The sequence below is a fragment of the Cucurbita maxima genome, unplaced genomic scaffold (genome assembly GCF_002738345.1).
Source record: "Cucurbita maxima cultivar Rimu unplaced genomic scaffold, Cmax_1.0 Cma_Scf00014, whole genome shotgun sequence".
Classification (NCBI taxonomy): Eukaryota; Viridiplantae; Streptophyta; class Magnoliopsida; order Cucurbitales; family Cucurbitaceae; genus Cucurbita; species Cucurbita maxima.
In genome coordinates this window covers 5,136,816-5,158,448 of record NW_019272030.1, presented here as the reverse complement: position 1 = coordinate 5,158,448, position 21,633 = coordinate 5,136,816, and the positions used below count along the sequence as shown (strand labels likewise).

The following is a 21,633-nucleotide window of genomic DNA, read 5'->3' as shown; positions in this document are numbered from 1 at the left end:
AAAAAAAAAAAAAAAAAAAAAAAAAAAAAAAAAAAAAAAAAAAAAAAAAAAAAAACAAGAGGAAAAACCCTCTCCCATGGGATGAAAAGTTTCCTTTCCTTTTCAAAGGAAGGAAACTGCTGATGAACAAAAGTTCGTACAGCATACCTTGAAGTGTTTGTTCCACTAACTTGATTTGATTTTTTCTTCACAACACTGCGCTTACCACTGTAGTAGAAACCAGTCAAGTCAAGTGCTTCACTTGCCACAGCACCCAAGACAGCCAACACATTTGCAGCCTTGCTATGATCAGGAAAGAAATCAAAGCATTAAATCAAAACGAAAAAATGCATACAGATAAAATCAAACTGTATTATAAAGTTCTTTATATTTAGAACAAACAAACCACCTCTTAGCAAATTTATGGAAGTCCCAGTGGATAAATTGAAGATGATTTTCTTCCGGAAGAATTTGATTCAAATAGCCAACTGCACTTGCAAATTCACGCCTCAGCATCATTTCTCTAGGCCTTTTCTCAACAGTCTGCATTTAGCAAGTATCAGTGGAACAAATAAACCAGAAACAAACGCAAATCCAAGAAGATGACAATTATAACTATCCTCTAAAACCTTCTCGATACCAAATTAAGTCTCACTCCCACCAAAAAGAAGTGAAAAGAACAGATAGACCTGAATACAATGTTAAAATAAAATATATCAGACTAGACACATTGAAGGTCATAGTTAAATCTAAAACGTCATGTTCCCCACCTGAGATTTCCACTTTCCAGCACTAATAAAAAAAGGTCACGATCTTGCTCCACAACCTTCTAGATTTTTGTTTGTTGTGATTTGTTCCAATTGTCTAGACATTACTCCAAGGATTTATTGCATTCCTCCTACACTATCTTGTAAGTTGTTCAAGGATTGTACAACCAAGAACAAGCGTACGTTGTAGTTTTGGGGAGAAGATTTAGGTGGTGTTTTGGGTGTTTTTATCAACACCCCTGCTGGATTAGGCATAACCTTTTTCCATCCATTTTGATCCCAGAGAATTCAGATGCTGATACCACATTTTGCAGTAAACCAAATGAAAAACTTCACTATTATTTCCTAATGTTCTAAAGAAGGGGGAACTCACATTTTTATACTAGAGAAATAGGGCAGATGTTCCCAATAAGCCCACGATAAATATTAAAGCTTAACAAGAAACTAAAAGGTTCTTGTTTCTCTATAGGTATAGGTTCTTTTGGGGCTATTATTTTGGCCCATTTCTCTTGGCTGGTTTTTAGTTTTTTTCTTTTTCTCCTACTGAACATAGTTTCATCGAACATTTTGTATTTTTATCTATCAATGAAAAGTTATTCATGTTTAAAAAAAAAAAAAAAAAAAAACTATCATTCCTCCCAATGCATGCATGCACGTGCACATAGAACAACTCATACTCAAATTTTACAACATGAATGAAAGAACATGGGCTAACAAAAAAGGAAGCCAGATCCAACATGGGTTAGCCCCATTATATATATTCTTTTTCTCACACTGATTTTGTGGTCATTTAACTTCTCATACCATTAAATCCTGAATTTATCCAGACCACCTGCCCCCTCTAATAACAAGATATATCATGATTTGTGCCTTTCTGATCAAAATTAAAAATATTAGTACGTACCTTAATTAAATTGAGAACAATAATTGGATTCCCATATCTCATTGCAAGGTCTTCGAAATGCAATTTTGTAGCTTGATATGTAGGATCATATCGCTGTACTGAAAAGTCAAAAGCAATAAACATAAGAAAAATATCCTTTTGTGGTTGTAATGCTTCTTGTTGAGATTGTTCATATTTTGCCTTCTTTTTCCACCTCTTCCCCTTCCCATCTCTTCCGTGGGAGTTTGTTGCCTGAACATTTCCTTTTAATTGATAATATGAAAAGTTTTTCTAGTTCATAAAAAAAAAAGGATAAACACAAGGAAAAATCACAAGGTTTCAGCATTTTTATTTTTATTTTTCCTGTTTTCATCAGCACAATTTTTGTTTCCTGTCAAAAGATTACAATCCCTAATCCAAACAATCTTTTACTCAATTTCCCTACAATTTCCATTTTCAGAATGCCTCATACTGCACCCCGTACCCTTTTTTTCCTCACTAGAGAAGGGCAATATATCACGTTGCCAATGCATTCTAGTACAGTCAAATCACCACTGGGCAAGAAATCATGGCGTCTAAATATAAATATAAGTTTGAAATGGAGAATGCTGGCCTGACTATAAATTTGATGGGCCCTGGGAGACAGGCCTGCAAACCTGGGTAGGGGCGCAGGTTTGACATCTTAAACTTGGGTTCATGTCTAAGCCTTTTAAGCGCTGGGTTGAAGATGCCTTGGTTTAGGAAACCTACATTTAGGGTGCTGATTCAGCAATCTTGAGCTATGGTTTAGGAAAACTGTAGAGATTCTAGTTATGGAAATCTAGGTTTAAGAAGCCTGTATTCAGGAAAATTATACTGATAGTGCACGTTTTGGAAGCCTAGGAATGTATAGTATAGTGTGGAACTTCTTCTGGTACCCGTGAATATCCGGGCCAACTTTTGCATATCACGAAAATGGCTTAATCCTACTATATTTGGTTGTCAAGAAAACTCAAAGAATATTAAATCATCCTAATAATGTAAGACTGAATCTTGAACCAATCTTCATTTGAATAATACCTCATTTACAACCTCGAGAAATTAACGCAAAAGAAGTGTTAGGTGGTGGGGTCAGCAATTGGAAAAGGTTGCAGCATCAACCCTAGTTTGGTTTATGGGCTGGATTTGCATGAAGAGGCGTAATTTTGAATGAGAAGTATGCAAGTGTATTTTGGGCCAGGTTGTTCCATATGTTAAACCCTGAACCCAACCCGTCTTGGTGTGATTCTATCCATAAGAATGGGGTTAGGGTATGTGTATGCAATGAAAAAAAATGTTACCCAATTTTGGGATTGTCTTGTACATACACTGATTTCAAGCAAGCTTTATCCGATAGTGTTTGAAGGGCAGAGTAATGTGAGAATACTAAAAAAGGATATATTGGTAAGATTAGAATGATAGTAGTACGGACATATGGATAATTTAACTAGTGGTGTCTTGGTTATAAATAAGAGGAGTTGAGCACCTTAGAAGGAGATCATTTTGGTGAGCGTGTCCATTGTGAGACTTGAGAGAGAGATAGCTCTCTCAAAAGGCTATTGATACTGCAGTTTCTCTATTGATATTGCAACATAGTTATCTTTTTATTTTGTGTTGTGTTCTTGTGTTTGAGTACATAACAAGACCACACTTGCAAATGAAATTTGTTTCTTTAAGAAAGAACAAAACAACTGCAATTCCAGTTTAGGCATTTAACCAAATATATGAGTAAAATAATGATAATGAAATTCTTACAGATAATATCTGGCTTGGGGCTAAATTTAGAGGCTTCTTGAGACCAAAAAAGAGGAATAGAACCGCGCATCTGCACAACAGAACTCATTTTTCCTCGGCATGAACCAGCTTCTTCATCAAGGACAATCTGCTCTGTTTCAACATCATTTGCAACCCGTCCTCGATCATTCACTCCTCTTTTTAAGTAACTGTAATTTGTGAAAATGATCACAAACGATACAGAATTATTTCTAATACTGCCAATCATAATAAGAAAAAGCCAACAAAAAGAAGATTATCCTAAATGTTGCTTTTATTCATTCTTCCAAATTTCTTTGTCACATTTTTTATTTCACTCTTGTCTGTGTTCTTTTCACTCTTCCAAGAGTTTGTGTTCTTGAGCATTTTTGCTTCTTTTCATTAATCAACGAAAATTAGTATTTTTTCAGAAAGATAATAAATATTGGCATATTGTTTCTTTTTTAAAAGGGAAACAAATTCTTTCATAAATAAGGAAAAATAAAAACAAAAAAGAAAGAAATAGCAACCTATGAAAATTAGGCATACAAAAGGCAGAACAAAAATAAGGCACAAAGAAAATGTAACAAATAGCAAAGAAAACAGCACACTATAACAGAACCGCCCAATTGTTACTAATGTCTTCAAAAGAATAATCTGCACAAGCCTTTAAAAGAGAGCACCAGAGAGAAGCTAAAATGATCCGATCCACCAAGGAATTTATCTTCGAATAACCTTTGATTTCTTTCCAACCAAATATCAGAGAGGATGGTCTTACAAGCATTTAACTAAAAAAGCTTCAGAATCCACATTCCTTTCCAAATTTCTAAAGCTGGTAGTCAATTATAAGCTTCTACAAATAACTAAAAGTTTCTCCAAACGTAGGAGCAATATCCAAATGTAGAACTATGGTCAACTAATTATCTACCCAACTAGTATTGTACAGAATTTTACCAGTCTGATTGATGCTCTTTTTAACAATAACCCATGACTTGGAGTGTTTCTTAAGTATCTTAAAATCCTATTTTCAACCCCAGAATGATGCTCATTTGGACTGTTTGAATACTGGCTACAATGCTAACTAAGTATGCATCTTTGATCTGGCATGTGATATGTAGATTAACTTTTTCATAAGTCTTTGATACATGCCCTTGTCAAGTAGAGTAGCCTCTTCACTTTGGCATTTCTCCCTCTGAGTCAAAATATTATGTTTCTGAACCCTTTCTTTTAAATTAAGAGTGCATGTTCTGGACTAAATTTAGATTCATAAGTGTTCCACACCTGAACCCAGGATTTCTCATCTCGTTTAGCAAGTCTAGAATGTATTTTCATTGATAATGACAACACTATCCTTGAATCTTTTTTAACAAGAAACGACATCTTTCGCTGATAAATTTAAAAAAAGACTAACGCTCAAACGATACAAACTCTACAAAGAAGTGAATAAGGAAAGGACAAAAGAAAGTAATAAAAGATGTAAGAGGATTACAACGGAAAAATTAAGGCATTTCAGATAAGACATATATCATATAAAGAGAAACCAGCAAAAGATTTGGGAAGAGAGCACCATGATGAAGCCTTGAGTCAAGCTGGAAGAAACCAAACTTTTCATGAGACACGATCCTAATCTAAACAGTCAATTTGAGGTTGGGAATCAAAGACTTCAGATTCGAAAATTGTGTGTCCAGCATAAATCATCAACAAAGGAAGAACTACAATCGAATCCCAACAATCCAGGCCTTCGCAGAGAAAAAGAATCAAAACCACCACCATGCTTATCCATTCTGAGAAAAAGCCTTCACAAACTTCAGGTCAAAGGCTAAACCAAAAGGATGACTTTAATCAAGCCAAAAGCAGGACAAAACCAAGCTAGAACCATTTGGATCTCCCCAAACAACTGAAAAGCACATAAGATGGATTCCTCTTCCTCAAAATAAACATAACCAAGAGAAACAACTGTCACAATAAAGATTCTAACTCCACTCAAATTCTCAAACAAATGAAATGAAGACACCATTCCAATCAACTACACCACCAACGCCAAAAAGATGGAGGCGCTGACAGAAGAAGCTAAAGAAAATCTCCAAAATCGACCCTAACAAAATAAAACTCAATCTACATAACTTGTTCTTTTGGATCACTCCAATCTTCTTGTATTCCAGGAGATTTTCAACATTGGAATATAAAAAACAACAAAAATAATTAAGGTTTTTTGTCTACACCTCGGGGAAAAAAATGGGAATCTCTTTAAACTGCAGACTACCCGCCTTGATTAGAGAGGAAAACTTTTACAGTATCAGAATGCCTCTACTTGATGGTTGAATTTTATCTGAAATTGTAGAAATAGAGCAGTCATACTTGATAAGTGTGTCTGGAAAGAGTTTTTAAGTCATCTAAAACAGAATCTTCAACTATATCTTCTTCACAAAGGCAGCTATGATGCTGAAAGTCAAGTTCCACACTACTTACACTAACATCAGACCCACAATTTGAGACCTCAATAGAGGGAGAAGAGTCATGTTGTGTGGTGAGTTTGTTTTCAAATATATCAAACACTTATCGTGTACCACTGGGCCCAATATTACAGCAATTCCCAATTAGGGTCTGTGATGAATCCTTTGGAAGATCTTCATTCTTTGAGTTGACTGTATGAACCAGTAAATTTGCACAAGCTTCCTCATTGATATCACCAATGAGTAGGGACGCATTTGGATCTTGAGAATCCAAAGGAACAGTCTTTTTTCCGGATGTAAAATTTTGTACAGGGTTCACAAGACGATTTTTTCCTTCTTTGATACTATATTTAAGAAGGGAAGGGCAAAAGAAAAGACTTTGAATTACAACTAACGAATCCATGGGATGAAGGCAATTCATTTAACCTCTATGATTCCCTTAAAAGTGCTTCATTGTACAAAATATTTGCATTATTCATATCAAATTTTGATTCAATAACAAATTCCTTCTCTATTATAGAAGATCCAGTGTCAACAATCACACTGAGAGATCATTTTTAACCTCCAAACAATGATTCCTTTGGAACAGTTCTATTTTCCTCTGCCAACAAATCAGGTTCCTCCGTCTCTTGCTGGGTCGCAGCATCGCCTCAACTTCCTTTGAAGATTCTTTAAACACTTTAATAGACAATATCATAAATTGCAGACTTAAAGAAAATATCGTCCTTTTCTCTCATCATTTGGGACAAGGACACCCTCATCATTCATAACCTGGTTAGTGAAATCACTTAGTGACAATTCACCTTGGATAATGTTAGTAGGATCCAAAGGAGAAATATCCTCATGACCAAACAAATATCTCCTAGTAGCAAGTTCTTGATCAAGACCTACCCATGGTAACCCTCTAAATAACCCGTATTACAATGTTTCTTGCTGGACTATGTTTCAATAAGCAAATGAAACTCGCAAAAAAGTTTCCGCTTACCACTCAACACAAGAACCCAGGGTAAAACTTTTTTATCCAATAGAATCAATACTTTAACCACTAAAAATGTCCTTGTATCTTGCCACTTCTATTCCTAGAAAGTATCTCAAACTTCCCGAGTTCTTGATTTTGAAACCAGTTGCTAGCAACCTTTTCAAATGGAAGATCTCCCTTAAATAATATCCTTTAATGATAATATTTATTTAGCCCATTTTATTTGGTTGGTTTTTTGTTTTTTTACCTCCTTTTAGGAGGTTTTTTTCTCAAACGTTTTGTATTTCCATCTATCAATGAGAAACATCTTATTCCCAAAAGAAAAAAAAAAAAAAAGTAGTGTCTTTCTCAAGTTATTTTGTAACTACACCAGCTATACCCTCGATTTAGATTGGAGTGCTTTTGTATAACCCTCCCATTATCTTTTGTGAATAAGGGACTCCTGTATCTTAGTCCTTTAGGTTGTTGGCTGGGGCCATACTTTGGCCGGTTGTTGTTTTCAATTGTTATCTCTTTGTTGGGAATGTATATGTATGTATATGCATATATAAATGAGAAGTTCAAGCAAAACTATACCGTGTTCCTGCAAAATGTCGAGAACGCCTGGAAATCAAAGTGACAGTGAAGTCTCTTCCAAATATTGATAGCCTAACCTGCACATATTTATATTAGGATTTGTTTTAGGAAATATGAGCATTCTAACAAACGAACTGTACTAGATGCAAAAACATAGCGCAACCACAATTACAATACAATACAATGAAAGCCCATAAAAAAGACATTAAACTTTGCAAAAGAAACGAAATGCACACACACATAGCGCAACCAGAATTACAATACAATACAATGAAAGCCCATCCAAAAGACATTAAACTTTACAAAAGAAAAAAAAAACCCAAACCATATGACAATAGATGAACGTACAAAACCATAAGATTTCTTCCTACCCAAGCCAAAGCTCATTAATAGAATTGCTTCTCTCCTTGCAAGGAATAACATAAGCCAGGATTATTTTACAAGTCTTTTTAACAGAAACGAAACTTTCCATTGATGTAATGAAAAGAAACTAATGCACAAAAGATGCAAACTCCACAATGGAGTGAAAAGAAAAAAAAAGTGTATAAATAAGTAAATAATAAAGCTACAGAGGGGCAATAAAAGCATTTAATTAAGACATATCCTGCAAAGGGAAACTAGGAAAGTTCTTGGAGAGTGAACACCATATAGAAGCCTTAAGCCAAGATGATTCAGAAGTCTACCTAGTTGAGGCTAAACTTCCATAAATCTCATCAAATCTAGTACTAATGATCTCGCTTGTACATGCAATGTTCTAATTAGGTCGTACAGTTGCATCCTTGAGTTCTAAAAAAACTTTCTAAACATGCTACAACTTGATAACTTTGATGGTGAGACAACCAATCTGATGTAGCAACTAATAAAAAGATAGTAATGAAAATTCAAGCAACTGATATGTAGCTAATATGATAGACTAGCAACTAATATAATCACAAGTTAACAACAAGCAAACAATAAACCATTCATCAAATTAACAAAATAGAAAACTGATGCTACCCCAACAAATAGCAGAAAAATGTGAGCGAGAGGGGCAATATATTGTTAGGTCTCCAAACTAACTACATTAAAGATAATGAAAATGCACAACATGAAAAAGCGGTAAGAGAAAGGACTTATATGGCATACCTGCTTGAAATGTCCATGAACTAATGCTATGGTCCATGCAGTATTATTGCATCGTGATCGAATTGCTCGAGTCAAATAAGCATTCCAGACAAAAATGTTGTCGTATGGCATTCCTTCTGCAGCAGTTGACATGGCATTCTTTTGCAAACTTTGCATAATTGGATACGTATAGCTATAGAAAAAATCTTTGGTCAAATCGACACTGGATAAGAGTTTTTTATACCTGCAACAAACATAGCAACAAATGCTATTAATTTGTGTCGTATATGGTTCCAAATGTTAAACCAATAAGCTGGTAAAGAACAGTTGCACAAAAATGGAAAAAAAAACTTTTGACATGCAACCTCTTTCAACAGTTTCACATTCTGGAAGATAAAGAAAAGGTTAAATGCCAAGCATGAGACAGTATGCGACAAGTACCATAAGAGCAGCTTAGACTTACCTCAGCTCAGTTTTAGAGTGTGCTACATCTGTCTGAACTGAGACGTGTGGAATTGTAATCAATTGGGTTTCATCTATGCCATATATTGCATGACCGCATATACATCCAATTTGCCGACGCTTGGTAACCAAAATCAAGTAATACGACTCCAAACATTTAATGCAACCTACAAGCATAAAACATGTCACAGAAAACACGAAAAGATTCAAGGATGAATAGGCACATAAAAGCAGAACCAAGATCAACCTGCAATACCAAAAGCCTTTGTAACCGGGTTTAAACCCCCCGTAGCACGATTCCCTTCAGCAATTCGCTGACGGAGGTTCCTGATTTCTTGCAGCGAATATACCACTGGGTCTTCACTGATGTTGAGTTCTGATGGTTCCGACCGATCTATCTTCAACACTCGGAAGAATCTCTTGTAGCGATCGCTCCCAATCAGATAATATCTCTGCTTAGGAGAAATCAATGCAATAAAATTAAATTAAATCCGCTGAACACTCGGCTTCTCTTGCTCAACAGAACTATTGTTTTAACTCGCTCTACTGAAATTTAAAGGTCGGGGGTTATGAGAAACGCAGAAAAACAACCTTAAAAATTCGAAGATTAATCTTTTTGACACACTTCCCAGGAAACCAATTTTATTTTGAACTAGTTTTCTCAGGGCGGCCAGGGAATTGGAGAAAGAGATACATAGTTGTGACAAAAAGACCCGTAAACGAATCACATCTGTGCTTTCTAATGACAGAAAATACTAAAGAAAAAGGAAGAATGAACGTGAAGAGGTTACCGCTCTGGTTTCGTAAAGTCTGAATTTCTCGAGGGAATATGAATTGTGATCAACATCGGGGTCATTGGAGGGGTGAATTTTGGCATAGGGTGGCGGAGGCGGATTGGAACCTTCAGACTTACCCATATTTCTTTAGGATGGCGAGGAGGATGGGTGTGGATGGGTTCAGGAATTGATCCTCATCACCGTTGCTCTTCTTCCTCGAGGATTCATAGACCACGAATGTTGCCTCCGGGCAGCTGTAGAGTATCGAGATTTTTTTATGTTTTTTATTTTCTTTTGTAATTTTCGTCAAAAAAAAAAAAAAAAAAAAAGCAATTTAGACCTCTTATAGCCTTCTAGGTTTGTACAAATATTTATTTTCTCCCTGTACTTATAAAGAATTACATAATAATATTTATAAAGAATTAGATTGTAATTTTTCTTCCAACTTTTAAAAAATAAATTTATTTTAATTTTAATTGAGTTGATTTTAAATGAAATTAGTTAATTTTAAGTTTTAATTGATATAAGCCTCAAAGCTTAGGCGTATAAAATATACTTTTGATCCGAATTTGAGTCTATTTGATTCAATAATATTTCCGTTCTATATTTTATTATTTTCCTTTAACAACTTTAGTTATACAACCACCATAAAGCGAATTTGGAAGTTGGAAGTCAATTCTCGAAATCATAAGATACGAATGTTAATAGACTCATAAAATTAACTAAATAAACTAGAGCTTGTCATAGTATGCAAGGGAGCTTTTAGTAAGACCAACAGCTTCGGATAGTTCAAACAAGCTAAACAGGAACATTCTTATGCTCTACTGCCTATTAGAGGATCTAGATAAATTGTTTTCTTGTCTTATTATTCTTCCCTTTATTTAAACTCAAGGTACAAACATTATCCCATTCTCCTTAATGGTATCAATAACAATGCCAAGCTTACCTTCAATTCTTTCATCCTTCCTAGGCTCGTACGACATTGCATATACATCTGCTTCCTTTGATCTCTCGGCAATAAGCTTCCCTATGACTCTGCATGCATTGTGATCTGTAAGTGATGGTAGACTGTTCCTAAGATCCTTTGCATTTGTTGTCGCAACCGATATCACTTTGCTTGTTCCTCTATGCATTACCTTTGCATGAACAAACTTCTTCGAAAAGAAAACGTCGAGTAAAAATGGCCTCATATACATATCTGTCCTTTGTTTCCATGATTTCTTGTTCGGTCGTTTTGCAGCCTCCTCGCGTGACCTTCTTGTCCAAGCTGATCGTATAAATAAGACCTACAAGTGTAAACTTGCTGATTCATTATCAAAAGAAATTCAAATCGTAACAGTTACCTGGATCTGTTAAAAGAGTGAATACATTGCATTTATCAACTAAATGCAGCTTTAAGCGGGCCTTGCTCTAATGTAGGCCTCACAGTATACAGCGTCAAGCCGATTGTAGCAAAGAAAAAGATATACATTGGCTTCCTACTTTAAAATAAGGCAAAAATGCACGGGATAATAAGAACATCTGCAATTAAAAGTTATCAAAAACTTAGACGGAAGACTACGCTATGTTTCAGATTATCTTCCAATCAACACTCCCTTCATTAGGCATGCATGTATCTATGTGTTCGACAAATTGGTACGTCAGAAAGTGTTGAAGATCCCACATTGGAAAGATGGGTGATCACACCATCTTTAAACGATACATAAGTTACTCATCTCATTGTCAAATCAGTTTTGAGATGGAACCCATGTTTATCTAATGTGGGGTCCAAGTCTATGGAGCCCAAACGAGTATTTGGTTAAAAAAAAAAAAAAAAACTGACCAAAAAACCAACCACTTCCCCCTGCATTGAAATTTTCAGAGAGGCGAAAATCAAAAAGGTTGAAGATCGGCACAAGTCCTAATTAACCATGTAGCTAGTGAGTTTCGTAATCACAGGCCACAGCACGAGTTTTAGACCTGAATCCCAGCTTGCCTGCTAGCAACAAGCTTTTGAAACAATAAAATAGAAGGTCGAAAACGAAGAATTAGAAAGATGCGGAACTGGAATATGGCACAACAATAGTAACAAAGTCATATGACCTGGAACGAAGCAGAAAATAGTTGAGAACTCTGTATACCATGTGACAGTCATTTCTATCTCGTCCAGCCATAATAACAGCACGACTATTCTCCTAAAAATGACTGCAGGCAGTAAATTCTCAAACCATATCCTGAAGAAGACTCTACTTTACTATGCAGCAATTTTAGGCAAGTTGAGATATGGTCGAGTTCGTACTGACTATTGGCTCGAATACACAACAAGCAGCAAACCCACAACATATTAAACTTCCTTACAAATAATTCTCCCTATCGAGAAATTCGTGGATGTTGCGCAAGAGGTCCGCAATCGATAATGCATAAACTTCAAAATGAAAGTAAGATATCCTCCGGAACAGACAGGGAATCGAATAGGACGGCAGTAAAGAAATTATACCTTGTCATGCGCGGGATTCGAAGAGACGACATGAGAGCCTCTGGATATGGTAACATGCGGAAATGAAGATGCCCACGAGAGAGACGAGGATTTCTGTGATAGAATGGTGGGAGTTGACGGCCATTGGAAGGAGAGAACTGAAGGCACAGAAGAACAAGACGGCAGTGAAGAAGATATTGCGATGAAGGCCATCGTTCAGATGCACATCGTTCGTCCACGCTTGACTTTTTGGTGCAAGTATGTATTAGTTGAGTGCACAACCATGTGGGAAAAAAGAACGGAGCAATTTAGAACGCCAAAACGCTGCAGCGGTAAAAGTGCGCGCTTACTCTAATTAATCCACTTATTTGTGGATTAGAATAAACAACATAGACTCAATTAAATTATTAAATATGTACCCAAAAAAAATTTAAAATTCATAACCATTAGAAGCTCTCTCTTTTTATCTATATAGATCCTTCCGTTGATGGTACTATTGATGAATTTAAATTATAAGTTAAACATCTATATTTAGTATTAAAATGTAGTACCAAAATTTAGAAAATATATAGTAACAAAACTGAAGATCTTATTTCAATAATTTTTGTACATTGTTTTTTTACATACGTCTCTCCCCATCCAACAAATAAATCATAACTTAAGCATATTTAAGTACTTGAAGAAGAGATGCACATAAAAAATGGTCATATCCCAAGATCAAAAGATGGAGAAGTGTGGAGATCAAAATTCTTGTGCGGCTGGGTAACCATCATCTGAGGCAGCTCAACTTTCTTTTCAAGGAGCAATTTAGCCTGGGCCTCGACTGCATCAAGATCAAGACCTTCATAAAATTCATCATCCACATCGCTTATTGATTCTCTTCCTGCCACCACCAACTCAAATTCTCTATCCAAATTAAGTTTAGGAACCGATTCCGATGCACAAAATGTCAAATTTCTCTTCCTGCTTTCCACTTCTGTCGCGCTTGGGCAGCCACCAGTTGTAGAAATTACAACTTCTGGGCTACGCTTCATTTTGACATGTTCTGAATGCATTGTATGAGACTGATTGACATTTCCTGTTAGAGTTGTCTGAAAAACATTCAATGTCTTGTCAGGAGAAGTATCACTTTCAGTTACTCTGGTCGCGAGGGGTGAAGTCAGCCTCCCGAATGGTGATTGACTTAGCAAGGAACGTCTGTTATATAAGATCACAATTTTAGTATAGTATTCATGAAAATAGCATTTCATACCTTCTCTTGCAACACGTTATCCCCATTCTTCTATCCTTCTCTTGCAACATTGTTATCACCATTTCATACCAGAATGATAAAAACAAAACATTTAAACGGTCGCTAAGGTTTCTTAGACTAAGGCATTCTGGTAAAATCTGCCACATTGTCGTATAATGAGAGAACGTCACATACCCATCAAAATTAAATAACAGAGAAAGATGGAGTTTATAGAAACCTGTAAATTGCCATCATATCATGTCCACCTGTTTCATCTTGAGTACTCGTGGCACTAGCACTAACCCTATCATCTATGAAACTATCGAACGAGCTCTTAATCTTATCATCTTCTTCATCCCCAGATATGGTAGCATCAGAGGAAACCCTGGATGCAAACAAGAAATGAGGCACAAAAATATTCACAACTGTATCAGTGCCTCCTTTTAACTTGAGCACTCAAAGTTAAACTGTCATATCCCTACCAACAGTATAAATTAAATTTAACATTGAACTCCTTTACCAGTTTACTCCCTTTAACAAGTTAATTTATGGACTTACTCAGCTTCCTCCTCGATATAAGTTCTAACATTGTCCTCAAATCTCCTTTCACCTAAATGCAGCAATTGATATTGACAAGTAGCAACTTGGTCAGATTTACTTTGTTTGAAAGTATGCTCTATTAGATCCTCACTAATATTTAGCACTGACAACGAAATTCCAAAGATTGAACTATGAGAGAAGAAAATACCATCCCGTTTCTTTTTTTTTATGTGTCTGGAGCTAGAAAAAGTTCCGACCATATTTGCCAGTGGAGAAACTGAAGTTTTCTCCGCGCTTTCGGTGTTCTCATTTTTCTCCACGTCTCCAACCTTTCGCAGTCTTTTGAATTTGCGGGGCTTCTGTACACTGCTGGACTTTTCTCCAGAAACTAAATTCCAATCTTCATTATCACAACTGCTTGCAATAATGGCAAAGGGTGTTTGTGTTTCTTCAGCCACAGGAGAAGTAAAGGCATGTGATTTTACACCCACGCTATCATTATCCTCGAGGACAGAAGGTCGATCTTCACCACTAGCGAGAAAAATGTCATTTCCAGCATGGGAGCCCTCATTGCAATTAATTCTTTTGTTTATCCCAGGACTTGAGGATTTTAAAAGCTGTTCACCATCCACTTGGACATGCAAGATAAACTGTGATATTGCGGATTCATATATCCTTTGTCTAGAGTATCCTGAAAAATAAAACCCTCATTAGCATGAATTCTTATCTTCACTAAACAAATGAAAGGACATTTGAACATTCCCTCTTTATCAATAGAATATAAAGTAATATTTTGGAAAAATCATGTACCACACTCATCAATTGGTGAGTCTGGAACAAAACCACTTTCGATTAGATTAGTGAGACGGGGACTAAGCTGTGTCTCAATTATATTGCATTCATCAGCCGGGGGGAATTGTGGCTCAATTTCTGAAACAACAGGCTTTTCATCGGTATTATCTCCTTCATTAAAAAAAGTTCTCTTCAAGACGGTGCTTTGATGAATTTTCTCAATCTGGTTCACTGCTTTGTCTTCCAAGACAGTTGCATCATCAGTTTCAGGGCTTGGCAGAACCTCATTCTGTAAGAATTTAGTTTGAGAAGTTGTGGGTTCATCGACAGCTTCAGTCCGCACGATCAAGTCCTGAGCAGTTCTTACACGCCAAGAACCTAGCCCAGGAGAACTCAACAATATTTTACTGCATGCATCAACAGAATTGGAATGCAATATTTCTTTTGAAGAGAACACGGGGAAACGTGATATTTGGTCCTCTCCCATAGCATCAACAGATACAAAACCTGAGCCAATGTTCGAAGGATGCTTCAGAGAACAGTAAACAGAAATACAATTATTTTCTTTAGGATTTGGAGGTGCTGAGACTTCAGGATAAACTATTGGCCCTTCTAATTCAGCTTTTGGTGCGTTGACTTCATTAATTGAACCTATAAAATAATCACAACTTTCATTTTAAACAAATAAATTATCGTGAGCTTTTAACAAAGTATTAATAGAAACACCCCACCATAATGAGTTCAGTTAAACCAATAGAGAGACAAACTCAATTACAAAAAGGCAAACTCAATTCGTCATGAGATTTGTTACACTATAATTACAAAAAGGCAGACTCAATTTAAACCAATAGAGAGACAAGTAAATGATAAATGTGAAAAAAGATTGCAAGTCTCGTTCCTTTTCGTTGAAGATGCTAGAGTTACGCTTTAGCCAAATAGATCACAAAAAAGCCCGAATAAAATTAAGCCAAAGGTTCTTAAACAAACTTTGAAAATATTATAAATACATGATTTAGCTAGTATCAATTGAACATTTACCTCTTTTGCAGCCATAACATTTTCCAATCTGACTTGCTTCAAATAGTTCTCTAATGCATGGTTTCTCCTGGAGCCATCCATGTTATATGATAAGCCAATTACTAGAAAGTAATTTCTTTGAAGGAGAAAAAAAAATGGAGAAGCGAACTTGAAAACAAACCTGAACAGAGAAAGCTTCAGAATCCCTAGAAAAATACAGTCCTTGCAAGTGTTGCATTGTGTCAATTAGAATCATTGTTCTACTTGAATGCCTTACTCCATGGGTTCTCGAGGGAAATGTCTGGAAGTGAGGAAAGGCAATAAGGGACGGCTTCCATGCGTCTTCACACGGATGGAAATACTTGAGAAGTAACTCAGTCTCTGTATTAGTTAGCTGGTTCTTAAATGATGTTATCTGAACAGCATGATCATCTTTCACTTTTTTTCCAGGACGAACAAATTGTTTGATTGACAGCTTAACAAACTGGACTTCTGGTTTGATAGTATGGGGAATCTAAATAATAGAAAAGAATGGATATCATAAGAAAGCAATACTATGTTGAGAAAGACTTCTGTCAAATGATCTAACCATTCTAGGACTAGCATGAAAGTTGAAGCTATTTATTCCCCCATTTTGCATGTGTTTCTTTATAGACTTGCTGGTCGTTTGCTTTCTCATGTAGCCCTTCAATTCTGAACCTTCACATGCTAAAACTAGTAATAGTAGTCAAGGAAATTATATACTTAGCATAAAAAGAGAAAACAAGGGGGATGAAGTTCCAAGCTTTGGGGCATGAATGCTTTAGTTATGCGACCATGTCAAATAGGGACCAGATAACCAAGCACGTATTGGACATTTGAAGGGTTCGATTTTCACCTCCCCAGAAAATATTTGACATAAAAATAATTCTAGGAGAAAATATTGAATATGAAAAACACCAAACTTGTATCTCCTAAAATTGAAGAATATGGTTTTGAGATGCGTGAAATCCCTCCACAAATTTCAAAAGGTTCTGTATAAAGGTTTATCAGGTAGTTTACTTCCCCCTCTCCATGAGCTTCGGTCGCAGTTTATCTTCGTAGATTTGGGGCCCTTGTTCTCTAGTGATTGGTTGTCATAGTTCTTGGCTTTGGTCTGTTTGTATCCTTTGAACAATTTCATTCTTATTATATCAAATGAGAAGTTTCTTGTTCAAAGAAAAAAAAAAAAGAAGCTTCACTAAATGAGCTTAAATATTATAGAATAAAATAAACTTATTCAGGGAAAATTATTAAAAGGTGTGTGTTTTCAAATTATTAAAAGTCTATATTTTAATAATTGCATCCTTGTATTATCCGTCTTAATAAATAACAAAAATGGCATACCATCACATCTATGTCTGTATTTCTTGAGTTAAGTTTCTTCAAGAGAAAAAATTACTAAACTGACAAAAAAACTACGTTAGATATAACAATTCGGAACTCGAAAAATGAGATTCATAGATAATTGAATATTAAAGGATATCCACTCGTCCATCATGCTTCCTTCCAGTTCGACCCATCCGCTGAATCATTCTTATTGGTGAAATGTTTGCATCAAAACAGATGACAAGATCAACTTCCATTATATCCAAGCCTTCTTCGCCAATGCATGTGGCAACAATGACATTGTACCCGCCAGCACGAAATTTCTGTGCAAAAAATATACTAATTCAGTGCCATTAACTAATAGGGGTAGTTACGCGTAAACCCTGATTGCCTACCTCCAAAACAGCCTGTTGAACCTTTTGTGATTGACCTTTGAGAGATTTTCCTACAATACAAATAGAAGATGTCCAAGCTCTAATAAATTGCAAAAAGAACATAACTGGAACAATTTAGATATATTTAAACCCAATTCGAATTGATAAGCTTTTTCTATTGACTTTTCAACTAGAGGACTATCCAAATCAAAATAATAGTCCTAAGAACATTCTCTGCAATTTAATCATTTCTCATGCGCTTACATGCAAAAAGATGGACATGTCCGATACTAACCCTTCTATGAAAAACGAAAAAGAAAAGGAAAAAAATCCATCGTAACCCACTATGAAATGCAAAGACATTGAGATAAAGCGAAGAAGATATCAGTTGTCATATAATAAGTAATAGGTCAAATTACAAGCACGATAGTTCAACTTTCAAGTCTGTCGAATAGGAGGTTCCAGAATTTAAAAAGTGATCATAAGCCTCTATAAGCTTTCAATGTTGTCTAAAAGGTCCATAAACTATTAAATACAACTTTGAAAGTTCAAGGGCTAAACTAATAATTTAACTTAAAAAATAACAAAAAATGAAGAAAATGAAATTGCAAACCTGAGCTTTGGCCAATAAACTCAGTAGCTCTGACTATGTCTTCAATTTTGGCTAGTGCACCCATAATATCCCTAGTATTATTATCACATTGAGGCAAGTTAAGGATGAATAATTGATTGGAATGTGTGCACTTTTAAATCATCACTACGAAATTGAACTTGGAGAAAATATTTCACCTTACACTTCCCCTGAAATTTGAGAATATAATCACCCTTGAATCTTTTGGATCCTTGGTTTCTGAAACATATTTACTTTGTCAACTAACATGTCAAAGCTCTCAGTTACATCTCAGCCATTGGTAACAAACTCATCAGAAAAATCGGTTTCATACTAAAAGTGACATGCTATTCAGTAGTCTACAGATTTATAGAAAATTGAATACTTGAGATATGTGACACAGGTTATATTGAACCCACAAACACTTTAAACCCTTGTGCTTAGCTTTGAGTTAGCTACAACAATCATTTTTCTTTTCATAAATGGTTAGAAATTTCACTGCCTATCTAAAATTAAAAGCAAGTTTTTACCAACTCCAGTTTCTCAAACCCAATTTCAACGATATTGAGTATGTTCCGGACACATTAGATTCTAAAAGAACGGACCACCAGCTAACTCTATTATTTGAGAAACTATAGGCTTAAAAGGACGTTTAATACCCAAGATATGTGACTCAGGATACTTGGAACCACGACCAGTCAATTGAATCTAAAGGTCTTTACTACAATGCTTAGCCCATGAGGTTAGTTTTGAGTCAGCTACTACAATCATCCGTTTGTCCCCCTGGAAAAGAATTGAAATTTCACTGCTGAGATTTCTAAAATCCAATCCAAATTCAAAAGAAAGCCTCTTACCAACTCAATCCCTCCAACCAAACTTACACTACATTGAAGAAATGCACATACACTACAAAAACTGAATAAGAATAGATACCAAATCAAGAACTTTTAATTCCAACGATCTATTCTCAGTAAGTATGTGGGTTTTTAAGTCAATGACCATTCGCTATATACCAAGAGGCAAATAATTAAGAGTGCAGGAGACAAAAAGAGAAAAAAGAATAGAGAAGAGAAAATGTGCAAGCAAGATGGAACCCTAGATATGGACAATATGACTTCTAGAAGAAGAAAAAACAAGTGTACATCAACGGATTGTACATTTTGCTCCGACCAGTAATATTCAAACAATACCATAATATCATGCTCTCAAGACTATGGAATATTCAAATACTTGAAATATACAGATAGTAATGAATAAAGTTCAGAAATAAAACTTGAACTATCTCAGGCATCAATACTGTAACAGAAACTGTGGTATAGTATAAAGATGGCACGTCATGACTACTATTGGCACCTACTAAAATGGTCGACCAATACTTCCATCATTTTGGACAATTTGGGACTTGGTGCACCATGGATCAAGCTCTTCTCCATGATGAGTCTCACTTTGCAGATATGATCGTTTTTGCTCATAAATCTTGCAAAAGACCTGCAATAAGTACGGATCCATTAATGTGATAGCTAAAAACTTAAATTTGGGGAAGAAGAATAATATTATTGTATTTCTTCCTATATAGAAGAAAGACCCTCAACCAATAAGAAAAGAAATATTACAAATATAAATAAGGAATATATACATAATACACAATCAATATTACAAAAGATATAAAAGGAAATCCAACACTCCCCTCAAGCGGGTTTGTAAGTATCATCCATAGCCAGCTTGTTGATAAGTTTATCAAATTGTCTTTTTGGAAGACCTTTAGTTGACATATAGGTCGTTTGTTTTGTCGTCAAAAGATAAGATATGTATATTACACCTGCCTCAATCTTATCTTATGTGAAATGCTTGTCAACTTTAATATGTTTTGTCCTATCGTGTAGGATTGGATTATGAGTTAGGGTAATAACAGTCATGTAATCACAATAGACCCGCGTAGGTATTTTTTTAGACAATTTCAATTCTTCAAGTATCCTATTAACTCATATCACTTGACAAATTTCATGTACTAAGATTCTAAATTATGCTTTAACTCTATTTTTGACAACTACATTATGTTTTTTGTCTACTGTCTGTAACTAAATTTCCTCCAACAAATGAAAAATAACTAAAAGTAGATCTTCTATCAGTAGTGCTTACAGCCTAATCTACATCATCAATACTTCAATTTGAAGATTGACATGTTCCTACCTTTACCTAGAGTTCCTTTCAAATATCTCAAGATTTATATACTGCTACGAAATGAATGGATACAAGTGAATGCATGAATTGACTCACCATACTTACTCCGATTGCTATATTTGGACGTGTGTGAGATCAATCGATTAGTCTACCCACAAGTCTCTGGTATTTTTCTTTGTCCTTTACTTGTTCAGCTTCTACAGCTTGTAATTTCTTATTCAGTTCAATAGGAGTTTATGCTGTACAACAGTCAAGTAAACCTGTCTCTTGAAGTAAGCCAGTAATATACTTCCTTTAATTAACAAAAGTATCGTTTTTAGATTTCGCAAACTCCATCCCTAAAAAGTATTTCAAGGCTCGCAAGCCTTGAAACTTATCAAGATCAAAGCTTTTCATTGGTGTTCTTTATCTCAGGGTTTTAAGGTTAATCATTCTCTGATATTTGTACAACTGAAGGGCTTTTTTTTTTAAGGATGTTTACTATTTTCTTTTCTTTTTTAACAAGTAAAATAACTTTTCATTGATGGAATGAAAAGAGATTAATGATCAACAAATACAAACTCCACAAGGGAGTGAAATCGAAAACAGTAAATGAAAGTAATAAATAAAGAGCACTGCAGCGGAAAGAAAAAGGCATTCCTACTAAGACTTGGAGAGAGAACACCATCAAAATCCTTGAGACAAGTTGAAGCAAAGCAATCTACCCGAGGGAGGAGCTTCATATGGAAGAACCTTTGATTTCATTCTAAAGGTAACTCTGGAAAGCTGAATATCTTGTAAAATAAAAGAACCAAAATATTTGGATGGAGAACCCTTGGAAGAAAAATTTAAGGCGTGCACATTCGATGAGCCCAAGCCAAGGAAGATGGTTGATGTCAAAGATTTTGAAGATCCTCTCCAACCAAAAAATATCTATTATTTATTGTTTTCAGAACACTCCATGGAATTGAAGAATTTAACCAAATACCATACAAAAAAAATCTCAACAAATTGACTAGAAAGCTTTAAAATCCAGCAAACATTTGTCAGACCAAAGATAAATCTTCAATTGAAATCTAGCAACCTTTTTCTTGGCTTTCTTTGTCCACGCTTTGTGTCTTCGCACTTCTGTCCTTTTTTCAACTTCTCAACCATTAATGAAAGGTTTTATTTCTAGTTATAAAAAAATGAAAGAAAAAAAATTATCTGCTTCCGGGGAAAAAGACAAATTACTAGTTCAATCTTAGTAGCTAATAGGGTAATTAATCATTGATGTAGGGAATGGTACTCCTTGAACAATATCTTATATGGTTTTCATTTTTTTTTTTTTTTTTTTTTTTTTTTTTTTTTTTTTTTTT

At 35.2% G+C, this 21,633-nt stretch overlaps 3 protein-coding genes and 1 long non-coding RNA gene across 11 annotated transcripts in view; all 4 read right to left on the bottom strand.

Annotated features, from left to right (window-relative positions):
* Nucleotides 1-10,049, bottom strand: part of LOC111489082 (phosphoinositide phosphatase SAC1) — a 14,475-nt gene extending 4,426 nt beyond the window's left edge. The window contains exons 1-9 of the mRNA XM_023137113.1: nucleotides 9,765-10,049; nucleotides 9,221-9,425; nucleotides 8,975-9,140; nucleotides 8,533-8,755; nucleotides 7,408-7,484; nucleotides 3,403-3,590; nucleotides 1,651-1,748; nucleotides 389-522; nucleotides 148-282 (exon numbers count right to left, since the gene is read on the bottom strand). Of these exons, the coding sequence (XP_022992881.1) occupies nucleotides 148-282; nucleotides 389-522; nucleotides 1,651-1,748; nucleotides 3,403-3,590; nucleotides 7,408-7,484; nucleotides 8,533-8,755; nucleotides 8,975-9,140; nucleotides 9,221-9,425; nucleotides 9,765-9,890 (1,352 nt within the window). The 5' untranslated portion in view covers nucleotides 9,891-10,049. The remainder of the gene's footprint in view (nucleotides 1-147; nucleotides 283-388; nucleotides 523-1,650; nucleotides 1,749-3,402; nucleotides 3,591-7,407; nucleotides 7,485-8,532; nucleotides 8,756-8,974; nucleotides 9,141-9,220; nucleotides 9,426-9,764) is intronic.
* Nucleotides 1,843-3,391, bottom strand: LOC111489084. Its single transcript, XR_002719324.1, has 2 exons — nucleotides 3,134-3,391; nucleotides 1,843-3,033 (listed from the first exon to the last, which is right to left on the bottom strand). It is a non-coding gene; the product is annotated as an uncharacterized LOC111489084 (long non-coding RNA).
* Nucleotides 10,050-10,399: 350 nt separating the features above from the next.
* On the bottom strand, nucleotides 10,400-12,508 carry LOC111489327 (50S ribosomal protein L18-like). Its single transcript, XM_023137487.1, has 2 exons — nucleotides 12,226-12,508; nucleotides 10,400-11,035 (listed from the first exon to the last, which is right to left on the bottom strand). Exons 1-2 carry the CDS (start codon nucleotides 12,415-12,417, stop codon nucleotides 10,637-10,639), a joined length of 591 nt encoding a protein of 196 aa, XP_022993255.1. The 5' UTR covers nucleotides 12,418-12,508; the 3' UTR covers nucleotides 10,400-10,636.
* Nucleotides 12,509-12,773: 265 nt separating this feature from the next.
* The window catches only part of LOC111489325 (DEAD-box ATP-dependent RNA helicase FANCM), a 16,342-nt gene continuing 7,482 nt past the window's right edge, over nucleotides 12,774-21,633 (bottom strand). For 6 of the 8 annotated variants that reach the window (XM_023137479.1, XM_023137484.1, XM_023137486.1 and 3 more), the window contains 12 exons: nucleotides 19,473-19,603; nucleotides 18,295-18,355; nucleotides 18,119-18,189; nucleotides 17,527-17,576; nucleotides 17,289-17,454; nucleotides 16,374-16,501; nucleotides 15,966-16,298; nucleotides 15,806-15,872; nucleotides 14,786-15,418; nucleotides 13,994-14,666; nucleotides 13,674-13,820; nucleotides 12,774-13,401 (listed from right to left, as the gene is read on the bottom strand). In XM_023137479.1, coding sequence (XP_022993247.1) covers nucleotides 12,909-13,401; nucleotides 13,674-13,820; nucleotides 13,994-14,666; nucleotides 14,786-15,418; nucleotides 15,806-15,872; nucleotides 15,966-16,298; nucleotides 16,374-16,501; nucleotides 17,289-17,454; nucleotides 17,527-17,576; nucleotides 18,119-18,189; nucleotides 18,295-18,355; nucleotides 19,473-19,603 — 2,953 coding nt within the window. In that variant the 3' untranslated portion in view covers nucleotides 12,774-12,908. The remainder of the gene's footprint in view (nucleotides 13,402-13,673; nucleotides 13,821-13,993; nucleotides 14,667-14,785; nucleotides 15,419-15,805; nucleotides 15,873-15,965; nucleotides 16,299-16,373; nucleotides 16,502-17,288; nucleotides 17,455-17,526; nucleotides 17,577-18,118; nucleotides 18,190-18,294; nucleotides 18,356-19,472; nucleotides 19,604-21,633) is intronic. The other 2 variants (XM_023137480.1, XM_023137481.1) reach the window with 2 other exon arrangements.

Excerpts from the sequence above, each read along its gene's own strand:
- LOC111489327 (XM_023137487.1), bottom strand. The coding sequence starts at position 12,417 with ATGGCCTTCATCGCAATATCTTCTTCACTGCCGTCTTGTTCTTCTGTG. Across the intron at positions 11,036-12,225 it reads CGAATCCCGCGCATGACAAG|GTCTTATTTATACGATCAGC; the intron begins GTATAATTTCTT and ends TTACACTTGTAG.